Genomic DNA, 26366 nt, shown 5'->3' on the forward strand with positions numbered 1-26366 from the left:
TCATTGGAGAAATGTCTGTTTAGGTCTTCTGCCCATTTTTCAGTTGGGTTGTCTGAGTTGGGAAGGGAGGAGGCTCTTGTAGGGGAGACCAAGTCAGAGCTCCCTGACTCTCCTGCTCTGCCCAAGGCCGGCTGGCACTAACAATGCCTTGAACACCCACACACACCACTGCCATGACACCTCAGATGCAGAGAAGCATCTTCTATTAGGCTCTCCTTACCAAACTCCCGGTCATACCTTAAGGGTAAGAAGCGGGTCCTATAGAGGATTGCTCCGAGCGTCCACTGAACCTCCTTGTCGTAAACTTGCAAGGCTGTCTTTAAACTTCTGTAGTTGACAGGAAACGAGAAGCCCCTGTGGAACACCTCAAACATCCAGGCGGATTTGAAGCACTGATACCTACAAACAGCCCAAACATAAGTAGGACTGAGTCACTGGTCTAAACACACATGAGCAGAGCCGGCCTCACCCTCTGTGACCTATGTGGCTGCACAGGCTTCATGAGGCCCGTACTCTAAGGGCCAAACTGACCATATGCACCTCGAGCTGATTCGCTTGGTTTATGTATCTTGTCCCACACCATTCATTCATCTGTCAACATCAATTTGCGCATGAAACTTGGTCTCAGTGTGATTTAATGTGTGGCCATAAGAGATTATTTCCCCTCTAGGCCTTCTGTTATTTACTCAATCCAGTACTGAATAAATACTGAGCAAGGAAGTTCCCATTGTGGCGCAGTGGTTAAGGAATCCAACTAGGAACCATGAGGTTGAGGGTTCGATCCCTGGCCTTGCTCAGTGGGTTAAGGATCTGGTGTTGCCGTGAGTTGTGGTATAGGCCGCAGATGTGGCACAGATCTGGCATTGCTGTGGCTGTGGCATAGGTTGGTGGCTACAGCTCCTATTAAACCCCTAGCCTGGGAACCTCTATGTGCCATGGGAACGACCCTAGAAAAGGCAAAAAGACACACACACACACAAAAAATACTGAGCAAGTTCCAACTTCTCTGGACCTCAGTTTTCAAATTACAAAATGAGAAGGTAGGACGGTCCGTTTCAGCTCTGATAGTCTATGACTCTAAATATTTATCAGAGAGAAGTTCCTGTTGCGGCTCAGTGGTTAACAAACCCAACTAGTATCCATGAGGATGTGGGTTCCATCCCTGGCCTTGCTCAGTGGGTTAAGGATCCAGCATTGCTATGAGCTGTATGTAAGTAGCAGATGTGGCTTGGATCCGGTGTTGGTGTGGCTGTGGCTGTGGCGTAGGCCAGCAGCTGTGGCTCCAATTCGACCCCTAGCCTGGGAATCTCCATATGCCACAGGTGCAACCCTAAAAAGACACAGAGACAAAAAAAAAAAAAAAAAATCCAAAAAAAAGCAACAACAAAAAACTATCAGAGGCTTTCTTTTTGCAAAGCATTGGGCTAAGTGGTAAGATATCAGAATAAATAATAAGACAGCTAATGTGCTTGATGACTTACAATGAAAGAGGATTTTTGCAGAGCAAGAGATAACTATGAAATAAAGCAGAACATGAAAAACGCTACTAGTAGAGAGACTGAGTGAGTGCTCTGGAGATACACCGAGGGACTGAGTCTGGCTGAGTGGACAGAGGATGACTTGGAAGAGGCAGCCTCTGACTTGGACTGTGACGTCTGGGCAGGGCCTCAACAGGTAAGAGAATTCCAGCAGAAGCAAGAGCAAAACTCCTCCTCTGAGCCCCAAACTGTTAAGACATGTCTGGGCACGAGTACTTCCCACCCATCTGAAAGGAGCCAGGACAGAGGAGGAGGAGGGACTGACCAGGATAGAAAGGTAGGTTGGGACCAGGGTGTGGTCAAGACTGAATGTGTGGTTTCTTCTTTTTTTTTTTTAATTTCCTCTACCTGAAGAAACTTTCGAGGCTGAGTATTGACCTGCCACCTCCAGAGAGACAAACCAGATCACTAACCCACTGTACCATAGTAGGAACTCAAATGCACTTTTTTTTGCGTTTTAGGGCCAGACCCTTGACATATGGAAGTTCCCAGGCTAGGGGTCCAATGAGAGCTGCAGCTGCCGGCCTACAGAGCTGCAGCTGCCAGCCTACAGAGCTGCAGCTGCCGGCCACAGCCACGGCAATGAGGGATCCGAGCCACGCCTGCAACCTACACTGAAGCTCATGGCCAACACCAGATCTCCTCCCCACCTGAGCAAGGCCAGGGTTCGAACCCGCATCCTCATGGATACTAGTCAGATTAGTTTCCCTTGCACAACAGGAACTCAAGTCCTTAGCATTTTTGAATTAACACACACCCTGGGCTCCGTGACTTACTTGAGCCTGTGGAGGTCGGCGTGAGAGGCGTACAGCCCTCGGTCAAAGCGTTCCCGCAAGATTGACCACTTTGTTGCACAATAATCCTGAAAGAAATTTCACCCCCAAATAAATCATTAGCAGAGGTTGATTAAATTTTTTTCATTTTCAAGTGTTTACCATATTCATAACAAACACATCCTTCCAATTCAGAAACATGAGCTTAGTTTATGTCTGTCCCATGAGGACGAGACACACAAACACTCCTTGAATACTTCCTGATGAGCAAAGACAATGCTTGTTCTTTGTTTTAAAATTTGGCTAAAGTTATCATTAAAGAGAACTTCACTGCCCACAACCAACCTCTTCAAATCTGCTGAGTTTCTCCCTCTCTGACTGCATGGGACAGGCACAAACTTTTAGAAGGTGAAGTGATACTTTGGCTAGTTCAGACTGAATACCTGTGTCCGTGGCTACACGGTGCAAGGTTCTGGGAACACAAACATGATAACAAAAGGCTTCATCTTTAAGAGAAGGGAAAGAGGTGCTGCATTTTCCTGAAGTTGTTTGTAATGATTTCTTTTTTTTTTTGTCTTTTTGCCTTTTCTAGGGCCGCTCCCGAGGCATATGGAGGTTCCCAGGCTAGGGGTAGAAGTGGAGCTGTAGCTGCCAGCCTATACCACAGCCACAGCAACATGGGATCTGAGCCATGTCTGCAACCTATACCACAGCTCATGGCAACACCAGATCCTTAACCCACTGAGTGAGGCCAGGGATGGAACCTGTGCCTTCATGGATGCTAGTTGGGTTCGTTAACCGCTGAGCCACGACAGGAACTCCTGATTTTTTTTTTTTAAATGGCTGCATCCATGGCATATGGAAGTTCCTGGGCCAGGGAATGAATCTGAGCTGCAGCTGATACCCACACCATGGCTGCGGCAATGCCATAATCTTTAACCCACTGTGCCACTGGACCACAGTTTGAATCTGTCCTTCATAGTGACCTGAGTGGCTACGGTTGGATTCTTAACCCACTGTGCCACAGTGGGAACTCCTATTTGTAATGATGTTTATTTTAAGAGCTAACATTTACTGAACACTGTGTTGGTGCCTTTTCCAAATGTAATGCTTACAGCAACTCTTTGACATGGCTACTACTCTAACCTCTGTTTCAAGGACTGAGGCTCAGAGAGGCAGTGAAACCTGCAAAAGGGAACAGCACTCAGCCTGGGTGAGAGGGTGAGGACAATGGGCATGTCAGGCAGAGGAAACACCATGAATGAAGACAGGATGAGAGGGAGCACAGACGGGAGGGGAATGAATAGGCACCTGACAGGATCGGAATGAACAGGGCTAGGTGGGGAGATGAGGCTACAGGGAGGGGATGACACACTAGGCCATTTGAAATTCATCTGGAAGCAAGAGGAAGCTGCTGGAGACTTTAAACAGGAGAGCAGGTGGCTGCACGTGGGTTTAGACAGAACACTCGGGAGTAGAGAGGAGGAAGAATGATGGAAGGAGACCAGATGCAGGAGGACCACTGGGAGGCTCCTGCAATGGGGTAGGTGACAGACAAAGCCAGGACTAGGACAGTGAGGGAAGGACAGAAAGGAAGGAGGGCAGGGGTCTGGGAAGTATTTATGACAAAGAATAAGGTGCCTGATGACTTGCATTATGGGGGAGTTCAGCGAGGGAGGATGAGTGGCAGGGAGAAGTAACTCCTGGGTTTGGGGGACTAGATGGTTAGGAATGCCATGACCGAGACAACACAGAACAGAATGGGGACGAAAGTGGGTTTGTCTGGAGCTGTGAAACCCAGCAGGCACTGGACGGGGGTCAGGTGTGGAGCCGCTTCCTGAGAGGCAGCAGCAAACCATGAACATGGATAAGACCATCCAAGAACCCGAAGGTCAGAGGGCCAAGCGGGGGAGAATGAGACCACCAAGGCTTAGAACCCAGGAAAGTGTCACGAAGGTAGGGAACAAGGGCTGAGGAGCCCGGCAGCCAAGGGGAGGAGCCTGAGAGGAACCGTCAGATCACAATCACCATTACATGTAAAAGACCAGGAGCCGGTGACGGCCAGCAGCGCAGGCCACGGGGTGGGAGCAGAAGTCGGCTCACAGGGGACTTTCTGCTTCTCTTGTGACTATTTCTCATGCCCAACCAAGGGAAAGGGCTTCCCAAGGGGCTGCACCACAGCCTTCCCCCCTCCACCCTGCCCTGCTCCTCCCCTGCTGCTGTCTACACCACATCTCAAGGGCACGCAGGGAAGCTGGCTTCCTTGGCGGTTACCTTGGCGGCTCTAGTAAACGCAGCAGCATTGTAGTCGCCCCCCATCCGTAGCACGTCCTCAGTGCAGTAGTAGAATTCGGAAAAGCCGTAGAATTCACTGTTCTGGAAGTGAATCGGGGGCTGGTAGACCCCATTGAGGGAGGTCTGTGTCTCATTTGTTTTGTTCATGAAAGGCTGGATGGTCTCCCGGCACAGGTCGAAGTCCCCCGTGCCCCGCAGGTATAGCGTCTGTCCGTTCTGCTGGATTTCATCTTTAATGTCCAGGGGCAGACAGGGGTCCAGGTATGGAGCATCAGGGGTCAGCCCTGTCTGTTTCCCCAGGAGCCTAGAGGACAAAGGGAAACTTCATCATGAGACCAACAGAAAACTGTGTGAAGAAGAAAGGGGTTGCAAGTCAGTGTTTCTCAAACTCTGCCCTATGGAACATAAAAGGGTTCTGGAAACCTGCCTGGAGATTCATGATACACACCTGCGGAGAGCAGGCACCTGAACAGGGCCCAGTGAAACCTGGTCAGAGTACCTGATGCTTTCTGTGCTCTGTGACACAGCCTGGAGCCCACAGTTGGTAAGCTCCTCCCAGTCTCCTGCTCACTGCATTTGAATGCCCACCCACTGTGTTGTTTCTAGCCCGGTTTTTGCCACTAGTGCCTGTGATTTTAATTACATATAAAAGAAATGTGACTGTGAAAAGAAGTCGCAGGTCCTGTGAAAGCTAGGTTAGATGCCTTAGAAAAACATGATAAAGGCAAATTGCTAGAAAATTGCTGTCAAATTTTAAGATACAAAATGTTGGGACAATTAACAAAAATCTAGATGGAATTGGTATTAAATTGCTTCACAGATGTCTTTAAGGCCAAGATATTCTTTAAAGAAAGCCAAAATGACATCAGGATGAGTGGGTGTGGCGCCTGCCTGAGACATGACAGATGTAGCCTCAGAAAAGACTTTTCTGAGTCCAGGGCAAAAAACTGGCAACTGAACACATAACTTAAAACAAAATGCTTTGTATGGCTGATTCACTTTGCTGTACACCTGAAACTAACACAGCATTGTAAGTCGCCAATATGCCAAAAAAAATTTTTATTAAAAAAATGCTTGAGGTTGATTCTATTTTTATCATTCACAAAATGTTTTAATTGGTTTTTAAAAGTTAACCAACTATTGATTCCAACCGTAGCAGATAACAGTTTCTATGGCACTACAGGCTCTGAGAGGTCCTGTAGAAATCTTAACTGTGTTTACTGAAGCTTACTATTTCACAAGGAAATGTCCAGAACTGTCATCCTACTGTGTGTACTCACCATTAAGCAACTGAGAAACAGAAAAGAGCTTGCAACAGCTGGAATTATATTAGTGTTTGATACCAGGAAATCATACAGGTTTAAAAGGCTTTTAACTATTAGGAGAGTGCCTGGATTCAACATTCAGGCACTGATATTAAGTGAAGTTTCTACCTGCAACTCAAATGACAACTTGTTTACTACTAAGATCAGGGCAACTCAAAATGTACTTGAATTAAGAAATTAAGGTCTGTAGGAGTTCCCTTTGTGGCTCAGTGGTTAACGAATCCGGCTAGGATCCATGAGGATGCGAGCGAGATGGATCCCTTGCCTCGCTCAGTGGGTTAAGGATCTGGCGTTGCTGTGGCTGTGATGAAGGCCGGCAGCTACAGCTCTGATTTGACCCCTAGCATGGTAATCTCCATATGCCACAGGTGCAGCCCTAAAAAGCAAAAAAAATAAATTAAAAGAGATAAAATAAATAAATAATAAAGGTCTTTGCCATTAATTAAAAATGTTTAAGTAATAAAAATAATGTTATTGTAATAAATAAAATTGTAATAAAAATAAAAGAAAAATTATGTTATTGTAATAAATAACATAAATAATGATATGTTTAAGTAATAAAAATAATGCATTTCAAGGCTCAATTCACAACACAAGTAAAAGGTGATGATTAACATTTATAATTATTATAAAGGCTCAAATGAGTCAAATAATTCTTTAACACACAGTTTTTAGTTGTTCTATATCTATATTAAGAAGTACCATTGCATTGTCCATTGTACAAGCTCCTTAACATTTAAATCAATTAGTAAAAACTAAAGTAGCAGAAGATATTTTCTCTAAAATTCTAATTCAAATGTCACTTATAAAATATTTCTATGTTAAGACTACTATTAAAAGTAATTATATCAAAGTGTGCTATATATCACTTTTCTTGGCCATGCCTGTGGCATGTGAAAGTTCCTGATAACATCAGAGCCTTAACCTGCTGAGCTACCAGGTAACTCCTAACATATCATTTTTAAAAAGAAACTGGGACTAGTTAATCTCTCTCTCTCTCTCTCTCTTTTGTCTTTTTAGGGCAGTACTTGTGGCATATGGAAGTTCCCAGGCTAGGGGTTGAATTGGAGCTGTAGCTGCTGGCCTACGCCACAGCCACAATTAACGCCAGATCCAAGCTGCGTCTGCAACCTACACCACAGCTCATGGCAACACCAGATCCTTAATTTGCTGAGCGAGGCCAGGGATCGAACCTGCGTCCTCATGAATACTAGTCAGATTTGTTTCTGCTGAGCCACGATGGGAATGCCTAGTTAATATCTCTTAATTTAGCACTACTCAGTTAATGTTTGGAGCAGACAAATAATAATTTTTTAATGCTTTTCCTATTCACATATGTGAGTTTTTGGAGAATGAGGTACTGAATGGCTCTGACTTGGCCTTTCTTTTTTTTTTGTCTGTTTGCCTTTTCTAGGGCCGCTCCCTGGGCACATGGAGGTTCCCAAGCTAGGGGTCGAATCGGAGCTATAGCCACCGGCCTACGCCAGAGCCACAGCAACGCGGGATCCGAGCCACGTCTGCAACCTACACCACAGCTCCCGGCAACGCCGGATCGTTAACCCACTGAGCAAGGGCAGGGATCGAACCCGCAACCTCATGGTTCCTAGTCGGATTCGTTAACCACTGCGCCACGACGGGAACTCCCTGACTTGGCCTTTCTTAAGGTCTAGGCCTCCACAGGTGTATTAAGATTAAATTTTAGCCAATATTTTATAATAACTATAAATGGAATAAAACCTTTAAAAATTGTGAATCAGTATACTGTACACCTGAAATATACTGTTGAAGTATATCAACTATGCTTCAACAAAAAAAGATTAAATTGATCAAGGAAATATACTACCATTTATCTCTGTCAGGATTTTCCCCTCAAAATTATTTAATCAAAACAAAACAAACTATAGTAATTAATGATATATTTTATATAATCCCAGACTTCGGATCTTTTTATTCATGCAAAAGGCTTTGTTCTTATGTACTAATCTCAAATAAATAATTGCTATATACTTAAAAGTTATAAAATTAAACTGATAAAGTCTTTTTATATATTTTCTGTACCAGAGTTCTTCATAAATTCATTTTTAAAAGTCTCACTGCTAACAATGTTAAAAACCACTACTTTGGGAGTTCCCACCATGGTGCAGTGGGTCAAGAATCTGACTGCAGCAGCTTGGGTCTCTGGAGAGGTTTTTGGGTATGATCCCCGCCCTGTGCAGTGGGTTAAAGGATCCAGTGTTGCCACAGTTGTGGCATAGGTCATAGCTGCTGCTGGAATTCAGTCCTTGGCTCATGAACTTTCATATGCCTTGAGTATAGCCATAAAGTTAAAAATAAAAAAATTTTAAAAAAACCCACTAACTCTGACTTCTAGATCATTTCTTCCTCTTGATTAACTGCCTCCACTATGGTCTTATCCACTGAATAACTGCTTGGGCTGGTTCTCCATAACATCGCCAGGACATCCCATAACTCAAAGCTACCATCACTTACTGTGGGCCTCCAGGTCACCTGAGTGGCCTAGGTGCCAAGTTTCTCTGGAATAGCATCACCTGGGGCTCAAAAGCACTTCAATATCCTGACAGTGAAACTTCGAATCCATCAGGGAGCTGTGGGTCTGAGAGAGAGAGAGAGAGAGAGAGAGAGAGAGAGAGAGGGGTAGGGAGAGGGAGGGAGATCCTCCTTTGGAGCCTGGTGGGTGGGGTCCGAAGGCAGGACCCTGGTGTGTTTTAATTTCTTCTCCCGCCTCAGCAGGCAGGGAGCATAAACAGCTAATGGTGCGATGTGCTCCTGCTGACTGAGGTCTCCCTGCTTTGTCTGGATATGTTTTCTATGAGGAAAAACCCAGGTTTCAAAGTGAGAGCTGAGCAGTGGAAGTGCTTTACCTGTTCTTTTGAACTGTGCTGGCAAACAGTCTGTCTTCGTATCTCTGTCGAGCGGCATTGCCACCAAACCCAAGGAACGTGGCCACATAGACGCGGTACACGTGCTCAGTTTGGTGAACATCACATCCCAAGTTAAATTCAGCCAACAGGTTCTTAGCTACTTCTTCCTGCACACGTAAGGATATCAACTTTAGTATGTTAAGCAATTCAAAAACAACTACCTCCTGTTAAAAAGAGGGATCTAAGAAGATTCTCATCTAAGAGGGGCAAAATTTCCGCTTCTGCACTTCCCAAGGGTCCTTCTAAGCATCCCTCCTAATTTAATACGACAATCCTGACTTAAGAAATTTCAGATGGGCTGTGCATCTGTGATACTGATACAACTCTTTGAAAAGGAAAGTTAGCAAAATAGTTTCATATCCTCTGATGGAGTAAATCTACTTATGGAATCCAATGCTTTGAAAATAATCCTAGGACACTTGGGGTGGGGGTTGTTAATTATGGTAACAGTTTATGGAGGAACATGCTTATGTGTTGTTAAACAAAAGACACAGAATCACAAAAACAGTAAGATTTTAACAATCACATTAAAAAAAAAACTATACATAGGAAAAAAAGAATGAAAAGAAATAAGCCAAACTGCTAACAATAATTTTAAAAAATGTATACATTCGTGGGAAAGTTTTATTCCTGATTTTTCAGTATTTTTTTCCAAACTTGCTTTTATATATATTTTTTACTTTATCTCGAGGGCAAAAACATGACCTTTTACAAAGAGTGTAACAGTTTCTTAGAGGCAAGTCAGGATGGGATGTAGGAAACACAAATTCTAATGCCTGAATTTGCAAAGCATTTCTCTAAAGAGCTTAATCAGTACATCAATAACATTTACCCAGGTGACATGAGGTGTCTGGCAGTGCATTAGATACGCTCTATTCACTGCCTTATTTAACCTTATGATAATAACCGTATAATAAAGATGAAAGCACTTGCATTCATCTTTACAGCTGAGGAGACCTGGAGAGAGCTGAAGTTAAGCAACTTGTGTAAGGTCCCACTAGTGAGGACAGGGTGATGACACAGCCCATGTCTGTCCCCTCCCCTCCACTCTTTCCTAACTACTCAATCCGCTAGAGGATAGTGTGGGAAACCAGGCTTTGGTATTGATCTACCACTGAACGGAAAGAGTAATAAAGCAGAAGCAATTCAGGAATGCATCTGGACACCCCTACACAAGGCCGCCCAGCCCACTGGGAAACTATAGCACCGAAGGGGTTGCACAATGACAGGGTAAACCATGAGTTCATACATGTGGAAGCAGTGGATACAAACCTCTATACTTTCCAGAAAAGTCAAAAGTCACGTGAGCCGCACATAAAAAAGCATTTACCCCCCATTATAACTTAAGAAGTCTGATGCTATTATATTAAGTTTTACACTAGCTGTTGAGAAAAGTGGTGACTGGAAATAGAAACCAAAACCCAAGTGTGTGGCTTGACGTATATAACCGAGAGCACTTCTAGGTAAGTTCAGAAAACAAACCAGCTGACTTCAATGAACAAACACAAACGGCTTAGTGGAGGTTTGCCTTGGTTTCCTCCTGTCTCCTTTCTCCTGGGTTGAGAAGGCGGTACCTCAGCAAGCACAGTAAAGATGTGTTCAGACTCAGAAAACAAAACAAAAATGGATGGAGACATGTTAAATGAAAACCAAACCAAACAGAAGGAAATTTGTACAGATAATAACCTGCTGTGAGGAGGCAAAGCTTACAGTTTTGGGGACTTCGTATGCTATCTGGGTCGACACGCCTCCCATGTCGAGAATACCGGCTGTTCTTTTCCGGAGGATGGCTTCGCTGCTTTCACTACCAGGGATGTTAACTTCTACAACTGCCTCATCATCTGGAAAAGATAAGAAACATCTGTCGGAACAGAACAAAGGCGGAGAAGTGGGATCTTATGAAGAGTCATCTTGCTTTCGTGGTAGGTTCAAGCATTTCTAGGCAAACCCAGCTAAGCTCAAATAACTGTGTGAGACAGCAGCTCCTCCCACTTGGCTGTGTCACAGCTCTCAGCTCCCTTTTTATCCTGTGCATTCATTCGAAAGAGCCATCATTTCCGGGTAGACATGTTAGTTGGAAACATGATGCTTACCATCTTCAATATGCTCAAATCGTCCAAGGACAAAATTAATGCCAATCCAAGCATACACACCTAGAGACATAAGAAGAATAAAGTTTTAAAATATTTCATGTAACTCGGATCAATGCATTTTGTGCAATTATTTCATTCTTTGACAACCTATGAAAACATCATTTGAAATACATTTCTACTGATGTATTTTATATTTTCTGACTGGTTTTCCAAGAACTCGCAACTTTTTTTCGTCCCTTTTTTTCTAAAGGGCCGCACTCATGGCACATGGAAGTTCCCAGGCTAGGCGTTGAATCGGAGCTGTTGCCACTGACCTACACTACCGCCACAGCAACGCCAGATCCTTTAATCCACTGACCGAGGCCAGGAATTGAACCCGCATCCTCATGGATACTAGTTGGACTCATTACTGCTGAGCCACAATGTGAACTCCGTGAACTCTCAACTTTTAATTTTGTAGTTTCATATCATTTGTGAAGGTTGAAAATATAATTCCCTAGGTGCTAGTGCTCCTTTGAAATTTATAGGTTGTTTTGAAATACTGGAGCTTTTACTTTTTATGAAAATAAATCTACCAAGCACAAAGTTTTAAAAACATATGAACTCTCGACTCCCCCATTCCTTTATCCTGCACTCTCAGTTCCCAAGTATGGTTCTCTACTTATTTATGTGGCCGCATCCACAGCACGTAGAAGTTCCCAGGCCAGGGATCAAACCTGCACCACAGTAGTGACCTGAGCCACAGCAGTGACAATGCGGGATTCTTCACCCACTGAGCTAACAGGGAAGCCCTTGATTCTCTTTTTACAATATTTCCTACACACAATCTTTTTTCTTTTTATGGCTGAACCCACAGCATATGGAAGTTCCTGGGCTAGGGGCTGAATTGGAGCTGCAGCCACAGCAATGCTAGAGATCCTTAATCTACCGAATGAGGCCAGGGATTGGACCCAGATCCTCATAGAGACAATGTTGAGTCCTTAACCCACTGAGCCACAACAGGCACTCCCCCTTCTTTATCCATTTTCACCACCACCTTGATTTAAGCTGGTACAGAGATCTAATTAATCTTCCTGCCCTGACTCTCCCACTCCAATCTACTCTATTCTCTACTGGACTGATCTAGACAACAAAGGCCAAACTCCACAGCCAATTTAAGACCTGTCCAACTTTTTCTTTGAACGGAGTAAATCTGACATTTAACATTGTGCAAATTTAAGGAATACAGTGTGTCACTTTGCTACATTTATATACTGTAATACATATAGCAATCAATATCAGTATCACATTTCATCATTATAGAACAGTATTATTGTCTATATTCACTATACCATGCATTAGCTCTCCATGGCTTATTTTCTACTTGTTACAAGTTTGTACCATTAACCACAATCAATTTTATCTCCTGTACCCCCTCCTCTGGTAACCAACGTTTTACTGTCTGTTTGTGTCCCAGTGCTCCCAAGATGCACAGATCCCGTTGCACCACAGCAGGAACTCCTAAAGCTCTTTCCCTTTAACTTTTACGCTATAATTGTTTAATACACTATTTTTAAAAAGAGTGAATTTTCTATTTAACACTTTTTTTTGGGTCTCTTTAGGGCTGCACCCATGGCATATGGAGGTTCCCAGGCTAAGTGTTGAATTGGAGCTATAGCTGCCGGCCTACACCACAGCCACAGCAATTCCAGATCTGAGCCACATCTGTGACCTACACCACAGCTCACAGCAACGATGGATCCTTAACCCACTGAGCAAGGCCAGGGACTGAACCTGCATCCTCATGGACACCAGTCAGATTTGTTTCTGCTGAGCCACGAAGGGAACTCCTATTTAACACTTAAATCAGAGTTTTGTGTACCTGCATCTCTTCACTTCAGTTTGAAGATCTCTCCTTTTAACACGTTTTGTAGTCTAGTTGTGTAGTCTTTCTCAGCTTTTGTTTACCTGGAAAAGCCTTTACTTCTCCTTCATATCTGAAAGATACCTTTACTGATAAGAGCATTCTTGGTTGACAACTTTTATCTTTCAATACTTTGATATGTCATTCCATTCCTGGCCTGTATATAGAGTTTCTCCAGAGAAATCTGGTGATAGCCTAATGGGGGTTTGTTTGTAGATTATTGTCTTTTTTTCCCCTGGCTGCCTTTAAAATTTTTTCTTGCTGACTTTTGACTGTTTTAATATAATGTGTCTTAGAGAAGGTCTTTTTGTGCTGAAACAATAAAGTATTCCACTAGCTTCATGTTTTAATATAATGTGTCTTAGAGAAGGTCTTTTTTTGTTGTTGTTGTTGTTGCTATTTCTTGGGCCGCTCACGCGGCATATGGAGGTTCCCAGGATAGGGGCCGAATCAGAGATGTAGCCACTGGCCTACGCCAGAGCCACAGCAACGCGGGATCCGAGCCGCGTCTGCAACCTACACCACAGCTCACGGCAACGCTGGATCGTCAACCCACTGAGCAAGGGCAGGGACCGAACCCGAAACCTCATGGTTCCTAGTCGGATTCGTTAACCACTGTGCCACGACAGGAACTCTGAGAAGGTCTTTTTTGTGCTGAAACAATAAAGTGTTCCACTAGCTTCCAGTTCCTTCCCCAGGCTTGGGAAGTTCTTAGCTGTTATTTCTCGGAATGTGTTCTGCTCCTTTCTTCTCTTCTTTTTCTGGGATACCTGTTAATCTTACACTGGCTTTTCTACTGAAGCCTGCTAGTTCTCATGGGGTTTCTTCACTTTTAAAAAATCTTAGTTCTCTTTCCTCTTCCACCTGAAACATTTCTACATTCCTACACTTGAGCTCACTTATTCTCTCTTCCATCTAACCTGCTCGACTTTCAATATTTTCTAATGCATTCTTCATTGTATTTACTGAGTTCTTCAACTCCAGAATTTCTGTGTTTTTAAGAATTTCAATCTCCTTAGTAAATTATTCCTTCCTTTTGTTCATTTTATTCCTGAGGTCACTATACTGCTTTTATGAGTTTTCTTGGAGCTTGCCAAATTTCTTCCTAACAGTTATTTTGAATTTGTGATCAGTTACATTGCAGTATTCCATGCCTTAAAGTTCGGTTGCTGGAAAATAATTTTTTTTTTTCTTTTTGTGATACATTACTTTGGTTTTTTACAGTGTTTGATGAAAAGTACCTCTGTTATTGCATCTGAAGCAGTGAATGACTTTCTTATTTAAGTAAAGCTTTGCTTATTTTCATTCTAACAATTCAACGCACTGGTAATTAGAAGCCTTTGTTTTATGTTCTACAAGGTGGTGCTACAGCAAAAGTTTCTGGTTCCTCTTACCAGAGCTGATTCATCACTAAGTTTGAGAACAGGAACATAAAAAGAGCCAGTGGAGGTGGAGAAAAAAAAAAAGAATGGCAACAGAGTTAGAAAGAGATGTGTACTTAGCACCTGGGGCTTTAGGTGTGCCATTACCCAGAAGGGGAGCCTTGTGGGGGCGGGGGCGGGGGGCGGGTGGGGGGTTGTCCCAGAGGTCCACGGACAGTCCTCTTTTCAGAGTCCTAGGGCAGACAGCAAGAAACTGGTTCCTTCAGTTCTCTTTGCCTTCTTCTCTTTCCTTTCCCCGCCCCCAGTCACTGCGGTCTCTCTTCAGAGAGGGCAATGGGTCCCTCTCTGAAGTACCGCAGTACTCGTGGCCAGGTGAACTCCCTACTCCCACTCACCACTTTCACCCTCCACCTCCTCTGCCAGAGGAGTCATGCTGGGTCACATCACCCCTGACGTGGCCGCCTCTGCTGCCCCTCTCCTGGCTTTGCGGCCTCCTCTGAGGTCCGGTCCACTCACATTTGTGGGCACAGAGGAACTGATCTCTTGGGTGTCCTCATGTGTTGTGCAGAGGCACTTTTTTGGTTATGGATGTCTGATTTAGTTGTAAATCAAAGGAGAGAGAATAAAGGAACCACTCAAGCCATTAAGATGTTGACATCACTAAGACCTTCCAAATTTCAATACTACCATAACCTTTTAAAGGGCCACAATAATCCCATCAAATTAAATCATTTTTATTCCTCTGTCCATAGTGCAGCTTTTCTCATTTGTGATGATGTAAATCATTTCTTCTGCCTAGAAGGAGCTTCCCATCGCTCTCTCTGAGCTCTAGTCTTACCACGCTGTGGCATGCTGCATTTATAATAATCCCTCAATTCAAATGTCACTTTCTCCATGATGCCCTTAGCTAGGGAAAAAAAAAAATCTTCCTCTTTCAAATGCCCATGATACATTCTCCTTATCTTCCTTCTGGCACCTAAAACTCAACCTTATATAAGCAGTTAACTGTGGACCTCACTTGTCTGTAAACAGCTTGATGGCAGTATGTGAATTTCACCCAATTCTGAATTCTCTACTGTGTCTTTCACAGAAGAGTTATTTGGAGAAATGATAAATGATTTTGAAATAAATGCTTTTCTAGCAAGCTAGAAATAATTTCATTGATGTGCCATTTCATTCTCAAGTAATTTCTTTGAAAACAGAACATTTTCTCAGTGTATCAAAGTCAAGAATAATTTTCCCTTTCTAGCAAGTAAATCAGTAGAAGGCTCCAACAGCTCAGTAATCATCATAATTTCACAAAACTGAATAACTTGGGCAAGGAACACAAACCTTTTCTATCAAAATGAGTCCAAAATATGTTTCCTAAGTGTAGTGAAGATAAACTAAGTTATTTTTTTAATAGCTTAATGCTTGGAAAATAAAGACCAGTCATGTAAGAAACTAAATTTTGCCATTTAAAAATTATTTGAAGGTTATGGTTTCCCAAATTTTAGCATGTTAAGAGTAATTTAATAAAGGGTACACAAGGAAGGTTGGGAGGACTTAAAGGAATAGCTTCCCAAATTTCAAGTTGAAGACCCATATACTAACCTTCTTGTTTCCCTGAAATTACTTCTGCATGAGAGTCAGAAAACAGAAAGTCAAAGTGCACAGGGATGTCGGTCAGAAGGTCTTCCAGAATGGCTTTCTGCTGGCTGTAAAGCAATCCAAAAATTTACAGTATCAAAATATTATATCCTGAATTTTTCTATTTTAAAAAGAAAAAAAAAATATGGCTCTGATATATCCCATATGAAAAAAAGGAAATTTTAAAACCAAAACAATTCATTGAAAAGATCGTTTATTTGGAGAAGGAATTTTTGGAAGGTATATAAATTATATGATTTCTAGACGTAAAGCTACAATTGCAACGAATCCTTAGACTAATAAAACAGAAAATCAGTTCTTAAAAAATGACTTTATAGTTTACTATTTATAATCATAAATAAATACATTAAAAGACATTTGGAGAGTGCTGGCTAAGGGAATAATTCTGCTACTATTCCAGATTTGAAGTAAGAATTTTTAATGTCTTCCTTTTGATGATGATGATGATGACGGAAGAGGAAGACAAGGAGGGACAGACGAGGGATGAGGAAGGAAAAACCCACCACCACCACCACCACCACCATCACTGGCCTGGCCCGCCCTGGTGGGGAGGATCACCTTTCGGGGAGGATTCTCATTCCAGCTGTACAGAGAATGTAGAGAGGGGTTTCTTTGTGCTTTGCCCGTGGTACATGCTCTGCAGCAAAGTTCAAGAGTGGAGAAATGTAATCACTGACTTTCTCTGGAGAGGTAGCAAATTCTGAAATGCCTACAGAAAAAAGACACTTATGTTAACAAGTAGATACTTTAGCTAATAAGTTATGTTTCTTCATAAAACCACCACTGTTTGCAGATGACATGATACCATAAATAGAAAATCCTAACAGATACTATAAATAGAAAACCCTAGAGCTCATCAATGAATTCAGTAAAGCTGCAGAATACAAAATTAATATACAGATATCTGTTCCATTTCTATACACTAACAACAAACTGTCAGAAAGAGAAATTAAAGAAACAATCCCAATTACCGTCTCATCGAAAAAAGTAAAAAACCTAGGAATAAACCTACTTAAGGAGGTAAGAGATCTGTACTCAAAAAACCATAAGACACTGATGTAAGAAACTAAAGACAACACACAAATAGATGGAAAGATATACCATGTTCATGGACTGGAAGAATTAAAATTGTTAAAATGACCGTATCACTCAAGGCAATCTATAGATTCAATGCAATCCCTATGAAAATACCAATGGCATTTTTCACAGAACAAGAACATGTAATTTTAAAATTTTCACAGAAACACAAAAGAACCCAAATAGCCAAAACAATCTTGAGAAAGAAGAACAGAGCTGGAGGTATCACACTCCTGACTTTAGACTATATTACAAAGTTACAGTAATCAATATAGTAAGGTACCAGCACAAAAACAGACACATTGATCAATGAACAGAATAGAGAGCTCAGAAATAAACCCATGCACCTATGGTTATTTAATCTATGACAAAGGAGGCAAGTATGCAATGGAGAAGAGACAATCTCTTCAATAAGCACTGCTGGGAAAACCAGGCAGGTACAAGTAAAGGAATGAAATTTGAACATTTTCTCACACTATATGCAAAAATAAACTCAAAATGGACTAAAGATCTAATGTGATACCAAAAACCATAAAACTCCTAGAAGAAAACATAGGTGGAACACTCTTTAACATAAATTATAGCAATATATTTTTTTGGATCTGGCTCCTAAGGCAAAAGAAATAAAAGCAAAGCAAAAAACAAAAACAAAAACAAACCAAACGGAAGCTAACTTAACTTAAAGCTTTTGCATAGTAAAGGACACCACTGACAAAACAGAAAGACAACCTACTGAATGGGAGAAAATATTTGCAATTGACATGACCAAAAAAGGGTTAATATCCAACATACATAAATTGCTCATGTAACTAAAATCTGATTAAAAAATGGGCAGGAGACCTGAATAGACATTATTCCAAAGAAGATATACAGTTAGCCCACAGGTACATGAAAAGATGCTCAACATCACTAATCATCAGAGAAATGCAAATCAAAGCTGCAATGAGTCACCTCATACTTGTCAGAATGGCTATCAACAAAGACCACAAATAACAAATGTTGGAGAAAAGGGAACCCTCATATACTGCTGATGGGAATGTAAATTAGTATAGCCACTGTGGAAAACAGTATTGAGGTTCCTCAAAAAAACAAAAATAGATCCAGCAAATCCACTCCTGGGTGTATCTGAAGAAAACAAAAAAGCTAATTTGAAAGGATACATGTACCCCCAATGTTCACAGCAACATTATTTACAACTGCCAAGATATGGAAGCTACCTAAGTGTCCAACCACAGAAGAATGAATAAAGAAGAGACTTTTTTATATGTGTGTGTGTGTGTGTGTATACAAATGCATGCACACACACACACAATGGAATATTAGGCAGAAAAAAAGAATGAAAAATTTTGCCATTTTCAGTATCATGGCTGGACCTGGAGAATATTATGCTTAGTGAAATAAGTCAGACAAAGATACTTGTATGTTATCACTTATATGTGGACTATAAGAAATAAAACTAGTAAATGCAATAAAAAAGAAGCAAACTCTCAGATACAGAGAACAAACTAGTGGTCACTGGTGGAGAGAAAGAAGGGTGTTAGGGTGAGATGGGGTAGGGGATTTAGAGATACAAACGAAAAGAAGTTATGCTTCCTTAATGTGGCTAATTTGAAAGAAATTCAAGCTATACACCATACTCTCTTAGTTTTTCCCTATCCCTCTGGCAACTCTTTCCACAGTGTCTTGGCTTTAAATGATGGTGGTACTAAATGTTCAATCCTATGCTCTCTTCTCAGTCATCAAACATGGACTTAATTAAGCAACTACTATGTGTCAGACATGGGATCAACTGCACAAGCTCATTCTTGCTCTTAAGAAAACATGCCTGCACTGTCCTCAGGCAAGTTCACTCAATCCCACAGCTGCCATCACCATCTATGTCTCAGATCTCTAAATCTTTTCAGTAGCCACTCAGATCTCTGCCCCAAACTCCAGCTCAGGATGTAGTAACTGTCCACTGGACATGGCCATGTGCTTGTGTCACAGCAACATATGTAAACCTGAACTCGACTTCTACTACAAACCTGCTCTTACTGCTTGTTAGCCAACTCAGTGACCACCATTACTGGCTATTCAGCAGCCCCAGCCAGTATCCTAGATAAAGCCCCCCTCCTTCACTCCAACATGCATTCTGGGTTTCACTGATTGCCTGTCCTAGGTTCCTTTCACATTATTTCACCTCTCATCTGTTTCAGACACCGCCAGCCTCAGCCAGCCTGCTGCAACACATCCTACTCTCCAGTCCTGGGAATCCCCTGACCATTTGCTATGCAAAGGGTGTCCCTGTCTTGAGATCCTCTGGTGGCTCCTCAATGCCCCCCAGGTATAGCTCAGCTCTAGAACAATATAACCTCGCCACATTCCTTCCATTCCACTTCAACTGTACGACCGAGTAAAATTTCTACACTGCATCATACTCTGCCCTTAGGGCCCCTGCATTCCCACCAAGGAGAGCCTTCTCTTTGACTATCTCCCCCCTCCTCCTTCACCTGACTGACTCCTACTCACCCACTGAGCTTCTTACTGTCTGGAGGTCTCCCCTAACAGGACCCCGAAGGTGATCTCTCACTACATTCCATGCTTACCCCCACCTCTAGATGTAGCACTCATTCCACCTCATTGAAAACGACCTATTTGCTTGCCTGTCTCATTTTAACTGGAAGCTTCTTGAGGGTACACACTGTGTCTTATTCAAATGTGTTCTCAGCTCAGCACCTGACACAGTGCCTGGCAAATAGCAGGTGCTCAGCAAATATTTGCTAAATGAGTATATAAGTGAATGACTATTTCCAGCTGTCATTTAGTCGCCAATATATTAAAGCTGAGGGGGTCTAGAAGTCTAAAATTTATCTCACAGATTAGGAAATTGTGGGCACAGAAAGATGTCAAAGCAATCAGCAGCAAACAGGCTAAAAAGTCAGATTTTTCTGACTTTACATACAATGCTTTTTCAATAGGCACCAACACCAGTACTATCCAGAATCTACTAAAGAAATTTGTTATACTGCTATACACAAGAGTCTGTACCTCAGGACAGAGAAGTGCTATAAAAAGGCGTTTGAATTTCCACTTAAAACATTTCTTGCAGTATCAGAGAGAATTCAATGAGATTCAGGGATGCTGTTGTAGCTGTCCCTTGTTATCTAAAGACAGCTCAAAGGCACAGAAGTTTTCACCTTATTTCATGAGAGCAGGTTAATCTCTGAGAGAACCTGGGATGTGAAGCCAGATGAAACGTAAAGTGCTTTCCAGAGTTTTATTTTTAAATTTTCTGATGAATGTATTTAGTCAATCTTGCTTTAACACTGCAAGTGTTTCTATATTTAGAGACACATAAAAATTTAAGAAAATAGAAAACTAAAAATTAAGTTATTCACTAAGACAAAGAAAATAATCTATAAATAACTTCCAAAAATGTTCATGGACATGTATTGTGATATCAAAATAATGCTTGTATGGAGACTCATATTAAGCTTCCTCTAACCTGAAAAATGAGGTAGAGATTTTGAATTTTCTGAGCAATATGTTGGCGCCCAAACCTCAAAGAACAATCAGCTTGTCACATGTTTTCTGAAGAAGAAAGTGTGGCCTGACTTAATCACTGAAGAATGAGCAGAATGCAAGGGGTCTGTAGTCTACTGGTTAGGAATCATTTCAGGAGGGCAGGTTTTCTTATCAGTTAAAAGCAAATCTCCTTTTCACTGACATTTTTGAAACAGGAGATAAGAAGCTACGATAGTTATTTTTATCATCATTCTCTAATATTTTAAGAGATAAATTCCTTGTAATTTTTAGATTTACTATTTTGCCATTTAACACAATAGTAAGATGAAATAAAAGTGCTGAATCTCTCTATGGTCCAGTGGCACTGTTGATTATCAACCATTCAAGATGCCTATTTCAAGGTCCTCCTGACGTCTTCCATTCCTAATACTACTGAGAGAAGGGTGCTGCCCAGGGAAACGGTGTAGATACAGAAGAAGATTGAGAACTACTGATGTCAATTGTCTAATGGGGAAGGCAAACCCCAATTTTTGCATAAGACACTGACTTAAAAATACACTGGGGCAGCAATGTTTAAAAATAACAAATATATATCCATGTCAAGTACAGATATCCACGAGTTATCTGAAACTACCTTCTCATTAAGGATAGAAACCAATGGCTACCAAGGAGAAAATAATCCCTCCATAATTAATGTCAACCAGCAAACATTTGAGCAGACACCATAAGCAAGGCACTACAATAAATGCTTCAGGAGACAAAAGACAGCCAAGGGCTTTGACTATTTAATGAAGGTGTTAAGCCACCTTATGTAAGATGGATAGAAAAGGGAAAAGAAATCGAAACAGGGAGACCAAATGGTCCTGGTGTGAGCTCTGACTGAAGGTGATGACTGTGAGGAGAAAAAGGGAATGGGGTGAAAGCCAGCACAGAGGACGCAGGCGAAGAACCTGGGTAACAATCCAATACTTGTTGTTTACATACCAGGCTTTATTTTCATAACCACAGGCTTGCGGTTTTTGTCCCTCATCTGTCTGATATCCAGCAGATCATGAGGATTGCCATTATGTCTGGGCCAGCAGTAGACAAATATCCGGGACCCGCTGCTACCACAGTCCACCACGATTCCGTAGTTCACATTGGGGTTGCTGGTGTCTGTAGCTTCAATGTCAGTGACTCGTGCCAAGTACCTCGTTTAGAGAAACAAACATATGCTTTTAATGGGACAGAGAGTATCAATAATGCAATAGATAAATACCAAGTCAGTGATCTCTAAGCAGTGAGGCAGCACCACTGTGACGCTTTTACAATGGCCAAGTGATTCACAAATCAAAAGAAAACAAAAAAAGTGGAAGTGATAAATCTAAATCAGATACACACTTGCCATTCCTTTAAGTAAGTTCAACGAAAAGCGACACTCCATTTCCAAACTATCGACATTAACTGAAAAGTCAGCTTAAAAGATATCACAGGAGCAGCTTATGCTGAAATCCTCTTATGATGTGGATTTGGTGGTTAATGATTAAATGGCTTTAAGCAGTTTAATTTTTCATGCCACGCTGTATTCAGTACCAAATCCATTTCCTCCAGCCACATGCTCCTTTAAATTCCAACCTAATCCCCAAAGTCTTGAAGACCTAGAATGAAGGCAGGGTGTCCCATCTAGAAAACAAATGTTTTTCCTCTTACTTTTGAAACTTCTTGTCTCTGGAGAGCCGCCCGTACTTATTTCGGATTATAACAACGGAAAAGTATAGAAGTGAAACAGCAGCAGCCAGAATACTAACGACAATAATCTGGCGTAGGTTGGTGTTCAGAATTCGAGGGCACCCCACTGGAGAGATGCTGAAATGCCAGGAAGCAGGGAAAAGACAGGAGATGCCGATCCTGAAATTCCGAAAGCCAGGTTTAGTTGAAGCAGTCTGCTCCAGAGAGCCCCCGCCCGCCCCTACACTGATCTGAAAGTAAGACATTCTGCTGGGGCTGCCCCTGTTTCCCTGCCAGTGGGTTATCTGTGTACCAGCACCGTCCATATTGTGATTTTGCTACATAACTCATTAGGTAATAATGTGAATGAGAATTAGGCCCCAATGGGTAGGACACATCTGTGTTTCCCCCTTTCCTGTTTTTTTTATCTGAATAAAACCGGTAGTTTTTTTGGAGTTCCCACTGTGGTTCAGCAGTAACCAACCTGACTATTATCCATGAGGACATGGGTTCAATCCCAGGCCTCACTCTGGGTTAATGATCTGGCATCGCCCTGAGCTGTGGTGTAGCTTGCAGCTGCAGCTCGGATCTGGCTATGGTGTTGTAGGCTGGCAGCTACAGCTCCAATTTGACTCCTAGCCTGGGAACTTTCGTATACTGCAGGTGTGGCCCTAAAAACACAAGACAGAATGAAACAAAACAAAACAAAAAACAGATAGTTTTTATTTGTACCCTGCTTTGTTCCAAAAACAGAATTAGAGACAGCTTACAAGAATAAGTTCAATGAGACAAATAAATAAATCCACATGGAAACCAGGTTAAAGGGTGATGAATTTAGAGCACAGAAATACATATAATAAGGAAAGCCTGCCAAGGTGGCTGAATGTGCTGGTGGCCAAATCTTTGCCCATTAGAGTAGAAACATATAAACAGCCCAGGCGAAGTAAGATTTTCAACCCTGAAATCCAAGGCCAACTTCTCCGTGCTGAGTGTGTGAGAAAATGGGAGAAAACAGTATATTTAATGACATTCCCATAGCAGTAGATAAATAAGTTTGTATGTCCTGTGTTTTTAGAAATATTCTTGAGACTTTTTTTTTCCTTCATTTTTGGCCACCCCATGGCATGTGGAGTTCCCAGGCCAGGGATCAGATCCCAGGTGCAGTTGTGACCTACGCCACAGCTTGCGGCAATGCCCGATCCTTAACCCGCTGTGCCAGGCTTGGGATCAAATCTAAGTCCCAGGGCTCCAGAGATGCCACTGATCCTGCCACTGATCCACAGAGGGAATTCATTTTTACAAATAAACAATTTTCTTCTCAGTTTATGTCAGGAATTCGGCTTAAAAAAATTCTTGCTGCTATTAGGATAAAGTCTATTGTTTTACAGTTATTTTCTCCACTCTTCCCTTTAAAGAGTGCCTCACGGACTAAAATATCTCACAGAGGCGGAGGTATCCTGCTAACCTGATGGAATTTTCTATTTGTAGTTCCTAGGCTCCATGCTGGTTCACGGGCCGCTCCTTGGAGCTACTCACTCCTTCCTACCTCCGAGGCTTATAGACAGTTGTCCAGTGTTTAATTCAACTCCTCACAGATTCCAACATGCATGCCCTTATTGTAAATAAACCACATGAACCTCCATAGGACCCATGTGGCATTATCACTTTCCTTCTGTGACAGGAGCCCCAGTGGGGCCTGGAAGAACCACGGGGTTAAACAGAAGTGTAGCACAACTTTGAACACTTTTCACTCGGGATTTAGGTTTTTTCCCCCCTCTTGAGACCTGTTTCTGTGACACTGAAATCTCAGGCTTTTCAGCACCAGTGATTGGGCACCGTCACTCACCTCCCCATGCTGATGGGTCAGAGGTCAGGCAGGGTAGGAGTCAGTCCTCATGCACCATTATGGAAGTCCTGGCATTAGAGCCCTCCTGTTCCTCCTGCTGGGGAAGTGAGACACACAAAGGTGGCACAATCCAAGAAAACAGCCAAGTTCTTTATCAAGTGAGTGTTCAAATCCATGATCCCGGCACTGAAACTCTTAGCAGGGTTTACTGTGAGTAACACATTTTGAAGTTAGTTTCAGGCCAACATCAAAAGAGATAACAATAGTCTGGCACTAGTTAGTGCTTTCTACCTAAAAGTGAATCAGTCAGTGATCCCAAAATACAAGTCACCAAATAGGTCTTAACTACTTTACATTACGTTACAGAAAATTAGGGGTGGGAGTAGGAGACGGGCAGTCATCTGATAAATGTCTACCAGATCTTTTTCCATGTACAAGGTACCACTTGAGTCTCCGTTTCCTAGGGAGCTCTTCGCCACCTTCACAGCTGCTTCCACTCCTCCAGCCCAGACCTCAGCTCACAGAGAGAACAGGCAGCCATGGCCAGGGCCTCCTTCCAACCTGCCTGATCCAGAGGACGTGTGATAGTGGGGCTCTTTCTCGGTCTCGTGGCAGCGCTTTGCCCCTGACCAGGCCGCTCAGGGTGCCATTCCCCTAGTCTGCCTCTTAGCCCTTGAACAACTGCATCTCAGGGTTTTCCACGTCTCCGCAGTCACACACACCTTGTCCGCTCTGTTACCCAGGTCTTCTGTCCTGGCTCCAATCTCTTCTAACTCCAAGCTCTGTTTCTGGTCAACTTCAGTTACTGCTTCAATGATATGACACCTGGAACTTTCTTTCTCCACCCTGTGCTTTTCTTCTGAGTTACAGATACACATCTTCAAGCACCTACTGTTACACCCATCAGAACACTGCCCAGGCCCAGAAGAGACACTTTCAAAATGAAATCCTTCAACTGCAGCTCTCACCCGCTCCTAGTGCTCAATCTCACCCACTGCTCAAAGCAGCAACTAGGGAGCGTGCCTGATCCACCCCCACCACCGCTTCATCCTCCAAAGCCAGTTTCTTACAGAGACCTTCCATTCCTTTAATTTCGATTTATCTAAAATCTGTCCCTTTCCTTCAGGCTTTTGCCTGAGGTCAGTTTCTTCCCCTGACCCATCACGACGACGGTCCCTGACCTGAGGCTCTCCAACTCCTCAGCCAATAGCTTTAGGCAGATTCTTCATCTGACACTGACATCCACCCCTACCCCTGCTCAGGTCCAGGATCCTGTTCATCTTGTGCTGGAAATCCTCCAAGGGCTCCCTTCGCCCATAAATAAAGGCCACGGGCCGTGCCCTGACTGCTCACCACCTGTCCTGCTCTGACCTCCCTCTCCACTCGCCCCTTCTCATTCCAGTCCAGCACACCAGCGTCTGCACTGTCTGCACACGTGCCAGCCACTGTCTGGTCTCAGGGCCTCTGATGTGCTGCTTCTTCTACTTGGAAATAATTCATATGGCTTAGTTGTTCACGCCCTTCAGGTCTTTATTCAATGTCACTTTCTCAAGAAGCCTTGCCCTGGCCACCCAATCTATAACTGTCAGCTCTCCCCTCCATCCAGCTCTCTTCCCTGAGTGACTTCTCCTCCTGGGTGTTTACTTATTAACTACTTGTGTAGTGGTTACTATGTGCCGGGCCCTGCTCAAATGCTTTACAAGAACTCCTTTATTCCTCCTATCAACCATCGAGGTAGGTAGTATTTGCATAATATTTTACAGATGAAGCAGAGAGGCTAAGTAACATGTCTGAGGTCACCCAGCTAATAAAAGGTGATCATAAATAAAAGAGCTGACATTCAAGTATGTGAATCCACACCCCTAGCCTGTCCTCTAACGCAGTGCATGTGTTTGCATTTCTGTTGCTCATATGTCTCCCCTCTCCAGAATGCAAGCCCCTTCAGGGGCCAGATTTAGGTCTGCTTGACTGTCCGCTGCACTCCCAGCATGGCAGCCTCTAGGAAAAGGCCTGGCAATAAATCACATTTCAGAGTTCTGGGACCCAGAAAGGTTATAAACTTACATACCAGAGGAATCTTTCTAAAACGAGTGGGAATCATGACACTTTGTACCACCTCCCAACTCTTCTTCCCCACTCAGGAAAAAGTCCTAACTCCTTAGGATGGCAAAGGGGGCCCTCTTGACTGGTCTTGCGTTGTTCCATATGATAGCCATTGCCATGTGTGGCTACTTAAAGTCATTAAAATTTAAAAATTCAGTTTCTTGGGAGTTCCCTGGTGGTCTAATGATTAGGATTCAGTGCGTTCACGGCTGCAGCCTGAGTTCAATC

General features: G+C 42.7%; 1 protein-coding gene across 8 annotated transcripts in view; it reads right to left on the reverse strand.

Annotated features, from left to right (window-relative positions):
* ENTPD4 (ectonucleoside triphosphate diphosphohydrolase 4) overlaps positions 1-26366 on the reverse strand; it is a 42401-nt gene that overhangs the window by 8929 nt on the left and 7106 nt on the right. For 5 of the 8 annotated variants that reach the window (XM_047759674.1, XM_047759673.1, XM_047759670.1 and 2 more), the window contains exons 2-12: positions 24036-24132; positions 22172-22369; positions 21467-21672; positions 16460-16610; positions 15845-15948; positions 10967-11026; positions 10560-10714; positions 8814-8980; positions 4586-4910; positions 2315-2400; positions 238-399 (exon numbers count right to left, since the gene is read on the reverse strand). In XM_047759674.1, the coding sequence (XP_047615630.1) occupies positions 238-399; positions 2315-2400; positions 4586-4910; positions 8814-8980; positions 10560-10714; positions 10967-11026; positions 15845-15948; positions 16460-16610; positions 21467-21672; positions 22172-22369; positions 24036-24043 (1622 nt within the window). In that variant the 5' untranslated portion in view covers positions 24044-24132. The remainder of the gene's footprint in view (positions 1-237; positions 400-2314; positions 2401-4585; positions 4911-8813; positions 8981-10559; positions 10715-10966; positions 11027-15844; positions 15949-16459; positions 16611-21466; positions 21673-22171; positions 22370-24035; positions 24133-26366) is intronic. The other 3 variants (XM_047759672.1, XM_047759676.1, XM_047759671.1) reach the window with 2 other exon arrangements.

Source organism: Phacochoerus africanus, chromosome 15, assembly GCF_016906955.1.
Source record: "Phacochoerus africanus isolate WHEZ1 chromosome 15, ROS_Pafr_v1, whole genome shotgun sequence".
NCBI classification, from domain to species: Eukaryota; Metazoa; Chordata; class Mammalia; order Artiodactyla; family Suidae; genus Phacochoerus; species Phacochoerus africanus.